Source organism: Cornus florida, unplaced genomic scaffold (assembly GCF_030987335.1).
Source record: "Cornus florida cultivar Cherokee Brave unplaced genomic scaffold, ASM3098733v1 CherokeeBrave_3.0.0_Hap2_Chr08, whole genome shotgun sequence".
NCBI lineage: Eukaryota > Viridiplantae > Streptophyta > Magnoliopsida > Cornales > Cornaceae > Cornus > Cornus florida.
Window position 1 is genome coordinate 20,761,971 of NW_026775578.1, and position 6,508 is coordinate 20,768,478.

The window sequence follows — 6,508 nt, forward strand, 5'->3', positions numbered from 1 at the left end:
GATTAATCACTACCTTCAAAGTTGGAATATTTTTGGAGATAAGCATGCATCTCAGTATAATTACATGACATGAGTTTCTTTTAATAGAGTTAATTAGTTGTGTACTTCCGATCCAACTAAGGGGTAATCTTTATTTTCCAAAAAAAAAAAACAAGGGATAGTCTTTGGCGTATATATATATATATATATATATATATATATATATATATATATATATATCTCAATTCAATTATGAACCTAGTTATAGTTAATAAATTATCTATATATTGTTCAGGTCAATATGCTCAAGGAATATGCTGAATGCGAGTGTTAATTAACAAACTCAGACAATTATATTATGTGAAAATTAATCATTGTATTATTATGTTAAAACCTAAAGTACATAACCAACCCACTTATTTTAGTGCAGAATATGATATCTGCTTATTTTACAAACCAATAATTATTTTGATCTAATTGTTGTGAAATCAGAACTGGGATTGAAGTTGGTCAATAACCTTCTTGTCCACTTGGAAAGCCTTGGTGAGAACATCAGCAGAAATGGGTGGGTTCGATCCAAAGACGGCGTTAGCAATGGTGATAACTCCCGGGTTTTGGCTGCTCAGGCCGGAAAAAGATACTGCATTAGTCTTTCCCACGTTGAATTGGAAATGAATGAGACCAATTGGGAACACAAAAACATCTCCAGGATTCAGGACCTTGGTGAAGAGACGATTTTTTTCACCATTAATATTGGAGGTCACAAACCCTACATACAGAGTGCCCTCAACCACAACCAGTACTTCAGTTGCGCGTGGGTGTGTGTGGGGTGCGACGACGCCCTTGGGTGCAAAGTCAATGCGCGCTAAGGATACACCAAGAGTGTTGAGTCCTGGTAGCATATCAACAGTCACGGCTGTCACATTTGACCCAAATGGATTGTTTGTGTTTCCAGGAATATTAAGCCCTGGTAAGAAGAAATCTTCGGCTTTGGCAAGTTTTGGGTCCTTGCAGAATTTCCCATTCACAAACACTGCACCCAAAGCAATAGCAGCCGTTACATTAATTGAGCTCCAACATGCAATGAAAAATTTGGACTATATGCTAGCTATTTTACCAACAAAATTAAAGCATGCATGAGAGAGCAAAAAATAAGACTAGGGGATGCATATATATATATATATATACACACCAGCAGACTTCATATCATCAATAGCAACACAGAAGTCCTGGAGAGGGCTTGGGTCAAATGCATATGAAAGTGAGAATTGAAGGGCCAAGATGGCTACAAGGAAGTGAATGGCGGCCATCTTAATTTGGAGTGAATAATATATATATATATATATATATATATATATATATATTGTTTGTAGGATTGGTAATTGGGTGAGATATATATATATTGTTTGTAGGATTGGTAATTGGGTGAGAGAGAGATGAGAAATGTAGCATGGCAAAGGTGGGTATTTATATATAGAGATTAGGAAGACTTGTCTTCGAGTGAGTACTACTAGTACGAATTTTTTAATTTCATGGTCCAGTAATTCTCCAACTACTGCAATTCTCCAACTACTACGTATATCATCCGCAAGCCACTGACTCTTTCAATATGTTGAGTCGGTCATTTTTTCCATATCTCACTTTCCCCCTTGCTGTTTCTCCTCCTAGATTCATGTTAATGTTTGAGAAAATATATTAATTGGAACTCCACATTTTAACCCCTGAGGAGGTAGATGGGAGTGTTGGATGCAGCAAAACCATGCCTCAAAATTCCAACCCATTTACCTTTTCAATAATTACTATCATTATGTTTGAAGTTATAATTTTTAACTAATCAGTAATTTTTTTTACAACTCTTAAAAAAAAAAAAAAGAATAATGATAGAGTAACTGAAGACTAATTGCCGAATTAACACCGAAACCTGACATATTTTTGCCAAGTCATATAGTCTTCCTTCCTTTTCTTGCTGTAATTGTGACTAGTCTCTCTCTAGATTTTATACTTATCCTTTTTCCAAACTCTTCAATTTCTCTCTCCTCCATCTTCCCGTAGAGGCCACCATTTTCCACACTCTTCAATTTTTCTCTCTTTTCAAATTCTCTCTCCTCCATCTTCTATAGAGGCCCCCATTTTCTAGACTCTTTAAGTTTTTCTTTCTTTTTAACTACTTATTCTTTTTCTATTGTCTTGTTTCTTATCAAGTTAACAAGTCACCAATCAACAATAGACCCATTTTAATAAAGTTTGTATATTAGGGTTTATGGAAGAAAGAGAGATACAAGAGAAAGCCTGGTAAAGTCATGGAGACAAATTTGAAAGTTTTTTGGGGTAGATGTGAGACGCAAAACAAATGAATGGTGGGGAAAACAAATACATAGAGATGAAATAGAAAGTCAAACCCAAATCTTAAAGAGAAAAGGTAAAGAGAATTTGAGAGCGAGATCTGTAAATTTTTAGGCAAAAAAAGTTCAAAAGAATTTTAGAGGAGATAATCCAGACACAAATTTTAGAAAGAAACTGAATAAAATTTGAGAGAGAGAGACATGTATATACATTTTTAGAGAGAGGAAAAGTTAAAATAGAATTTCCAAAGTAATTTCGTATTCAAATTTTGGAGAGAGAAAATGAAGAGAATTTGAGAGAGATATATATGGCTAAATTTTGAAAGAGAAAAAGTGAAGAAAATTTCTAAGTAATCGTAATCTGGTGGAGAGAGAGAGTAATGGGTATGAAATGAAGATAAGGCTAAATGTTGAGGATAGATTTGTCTTTATATTTATTAGCTAAGTTATTTTTTTTGGAAAGTTGGTAGCCTAAAACGTGGCCAAGACAGGTCATTATGTTTGAAGTTATAATTTTTAACAAATTAGTAATTTTTTTTACAACCGCAAAAAAAAATTTGTTCATCTTTAAAGCTTCAAACATAAGAGAGAATAAAGAAAGAATAATATCAACTATGAAAAAAAAAAACAAAAAAAACATGTATTTATATTTGGGTAAATTATAAAGTAAAAGACAAGAAAGTTCTTGTTAAAAAAACTAACTAATTTAAACAAGTTAATATCATACCCTAATGTTAAGATGGGAAACTAATGTCTTCTAAATTTCCTTGAAATGCCAAGGTGGTTACTTTAGGTATTATGAAAGTGTCACTTAAGTTGTTGTCCTTTCTCTCAAAATTTTACCACTTTTGATAGAATAACAAACCAAAAAATAAGAATCACTATCTGGTGTGGTCGGAGGCAACAAGCGAAAAAGTGTGTAATGTGGCCAAATTTGAATTTATAGAATGTCACTACTACCTCTAATTACTAATATAGCTAGGGTGAGTAGGGATCGTCCCAAGAGAAAAAGAAACAGTATTTGTATGGAAACAATGTTGTATTAGTAGGTCGAGTGATCAAAAGATAGTTTGTTGGTTGAGTTAAACTACAATTTAAACTAAACAAATGTAATATAAAACAACTAAATTGAGTAAGGTGTAGAGAATAAGAGAGAAGAGTCTTAGGTCATAGAGTTCATCACTAAGAACCACCTTCCTAGACATTCAATTTGCAAATGGATTAAGGAGAAATTATGTTGTAAATGAAAGTGTGTGCCATTGATTAAAACATTAGCATGGATAGCCAAGTAAGTATACATTATCTAGCCAATCTAGTGAATAGCACAACATATCAAATTAAGCCATTAATCCTTCCATAAGCACACAATCAATGTACATCATCAAATTAGATAAATATACTACTTGCATTCATAAGCATGGAACATCAAACAACAAGAATGGATTGTCTACCTATCTAAGAAAGTAAAGCAACTACAGTACTACAACTAAGCTAGTGACATGGAAATTAAATTAATTAAATTAAGGTTATGGCACAATCCATCAAGAAATAAGTATAAACCATCAAATAAACCACAAGAGTATTCCATTTAAACACTATGCATTGACCATCACTAGATTCATAATATTAACACACATAGACATGCATCACTGTAACAAAATCTAGAAATAAACACATGAACATTCATTCTAGCATACATAGACATATGAATAGAATTAAATGATCAATTGGAAGTATAGTAGAAACAAGATTTATATATCAAAGGTCAAGATAAGAATTACAACACTAATCCCCATTAATTACAAAACATCAAGGTCTATGAGACATGCTTAGGGCTAACTCTAGCCCCAAGAAGATGTATAGCCACTCATTAATGTTGTCATCCAACCCTCAAGGGCTATCTCCATGTTAGAAATGATCTTCTTCCTCCTTGGTAGAAACCCTAGAAGAGAGGAAGAATTTTCCAAATTTGTGTATTCTCTCTCTAATCTCTAGCCAAGTTTTTCTCACTAACCAACCTCTTTTACTCAAAATAGCCAAAATCCTTATATAGGTAGTTCAAATGTCACACCCAATGGTTAGACCTCGTGCACTAGGACCTCCCAATAATTGCACCACGAGCACATATTTAATTTGGCTTGAAATCAACTTTTCACGCACTTGAGGAGGTTCGATCGATCACAAGGTTGGATTGATTGAAGAATATATTTTACTGTGGATAAGGACAAAAGGCTCGATCCACCTTGGCATGGTTGGAATGATCACTGTGTGATCCATCTGAGCTTTGTTATATCAATCGAAGAGTGTTTCCTTTCACTAACTTGCTTCCACTTTGCTCCTTTCTTCCATTGAGCTTAAGATTGCATCTTTATACTCTAATTTAGCTGAATCAACTTATTTTGGGAATAAGTGCCTGAAAAGGGAAATAACATAAAATTAGACTAAAACGGAAAAATAAGATAGGATAAGGTACTAGAACGTTCAAGCTTAAGGGGTTTAAATGCGCACTTTTCAGCGTTCATCACACCCCCAAACTTAAATATTGCTAGTCCCTAGCAATGAACTACAAAGTAAAGGAATGAAATAAACAACTTATCAACTATGAACTAGAAAGCAATAAATGGATAACGCCACTTTTGTAGGGAACACGATTGCATTTAGTATATGCAACAAGCCTTTTAAACCCCTAGGTTACCCCTAGTGGACGAGTGAAGTCTCGTGAAGGTTTCCAGAAATGATACCCGCAAACATTAAACTCATTCTCACAAAAGAGGCACCAATATTGCAAACAAGCATTAGGAGAAAACTAGCTCAAGTATGCAATTTTTCAACCATTTCCAAGCAATCTTCCAAAATTTCAACATCAAGCAAGCAAGTATGGTCCTCTACACATCAAAAAAATGATCATGCAAATCAAAACAACTATAGAATTCTTTTTAAGTGGATCGGCATCAAGTATGTTACTATCTAAGCCAACTAAAGAAATGATCACATCATTACCCTTAAACTAGCACACAAATCTAGTACTAATCATCAAGACAAAGAGTGGACCTTTTATTAAAGTTTTATTGATCTAGGTACGCTTATTTTTTTCACTCGAATTTTTTTTTTTTTTTTTTTTTTTTTTTTTTTTTTTTTTTTTTTTTCTAATCCTAAGGATCAAAGATGGAAGCATAGTGCAATATGTTGATCTATTAAGCTTTTTAGCAATCCATGAGGTCGAGCGTTAGGTCAATGACTCCCAAACTGGATGGCTTTAGAACATTAGGTGTTTAAACACCCTTAAAGATTTACAAACTCAAATCGAGTAGGCTACAAATCAAAACAACTTCTATCTAATCATTTTCCACTTCTCACCTTTTGGGAGAAGTCCTCACTTTTTTATTTGTTTTTGCAACAACTCTTTTTTTTTTTTTTTTTTTCCAATTATTAACCTAGGGTTAGGGCCCTCCACCTTTCGACGCGAGAAATTCAGTGCTTGATGACGCTAGAATCCCGGTTACTTAGTGAAAAGGGTTTGTTATCCACCTTTATTAATAATGAAAGCTTTCAATACACTACTAGCTCAATTAGGATATAACCAAATCAGTAATCAACAAAGCATGACCCCACAAATGAATGCTAATGTGCGCCTGTGCTAGTGTAGAATCCTAGAGTAAATCTCAAAATAATCACAAAATCAGGATGATATGGACCACAAATGCAAGCAAGATATTAATCTTTCGAAAAATTTACTCCTAGATGGCATCCACAAGGCATACAAGGAGTATTGGACTCTCAAGTCAAGCAATTTTTAAATTTTAAGTAATATAGTCCTTAAAAGATCAAAATCATAGCTAGTCATAGACCAATCATAGAAAATCTCTCAAATACACAAGTTATGCTCAAAATCTTGAAGTGAATGCAACAAAGAACACACATTACCCCCAAACTTAAATGACACAATGTCCTCAATGTGCAAAAAGAACAGAATGAAGAGGAAAGAGTATACCAGTGAAACTATAGCGATGAATGGTCGGGACACAAGTATCCGAAGTGGATGGTATAACCCCTCCCCCCCCCCCCCCAAAAAAAAAAAAAAAAACTTGGGATTAACTGTGGTCCTGAAAAGATGGAACGGGGATAGAATCTCATCAGATAACAAAGGGGATAATAATGATGCACAGTGGACATGCAATTGTAAGTGG

At 34.0% G+C, this 6,508-nt stretch overlaps 1 protein-coding gene across 1 annotated transcript; it reads right to left on the reverse strand.

The window, feature by feature from the left end:
* Positions 1 to 467: 467 nt before the first annotated feature.
* LOC132268487 (germin-like protein subfamily 1 member 13) lies at positions 468 to 1,295 on the reverse strand. The gene is made up of 2 exons (XM_059769327.1): positions 1,172 to 1,295; positions 468 to 1,012 (listed from the first exon to the last, which is right to left on the reverse strand). The coding sequence occupies exons 1-2, from the start codon at positions 1,287 to 1,289 to the stop codon at positions 468 to 470; spliced, it is 663 nt and encodes a 220-aa protein (XP_059625310.1). The 5' UTR covers positions 1,290 to 1,295.
* Positions 1,296 to 6,508: the final 5,213 nt, after the last annotated feature.

What these genes read in the sequence shown, in the direction of transcription:
- LOC132268487 (XM_059769327.1), bottom strand. Translation starts at nt 1,289, where the DNA reads ATGGCCGCCATTCACTTCCTTGTAGCCATCTTGGCCCTTCAATTCTCA. An exon ending in TGATGATATGAAGTCTGCTG is followed by an intron (nt 1,013 to 1,171) that starts GTGTGTATATAT and finishes CTTTGGGTGCAG; the next exon opens with TGTTTGTGAATGGGAAATTC.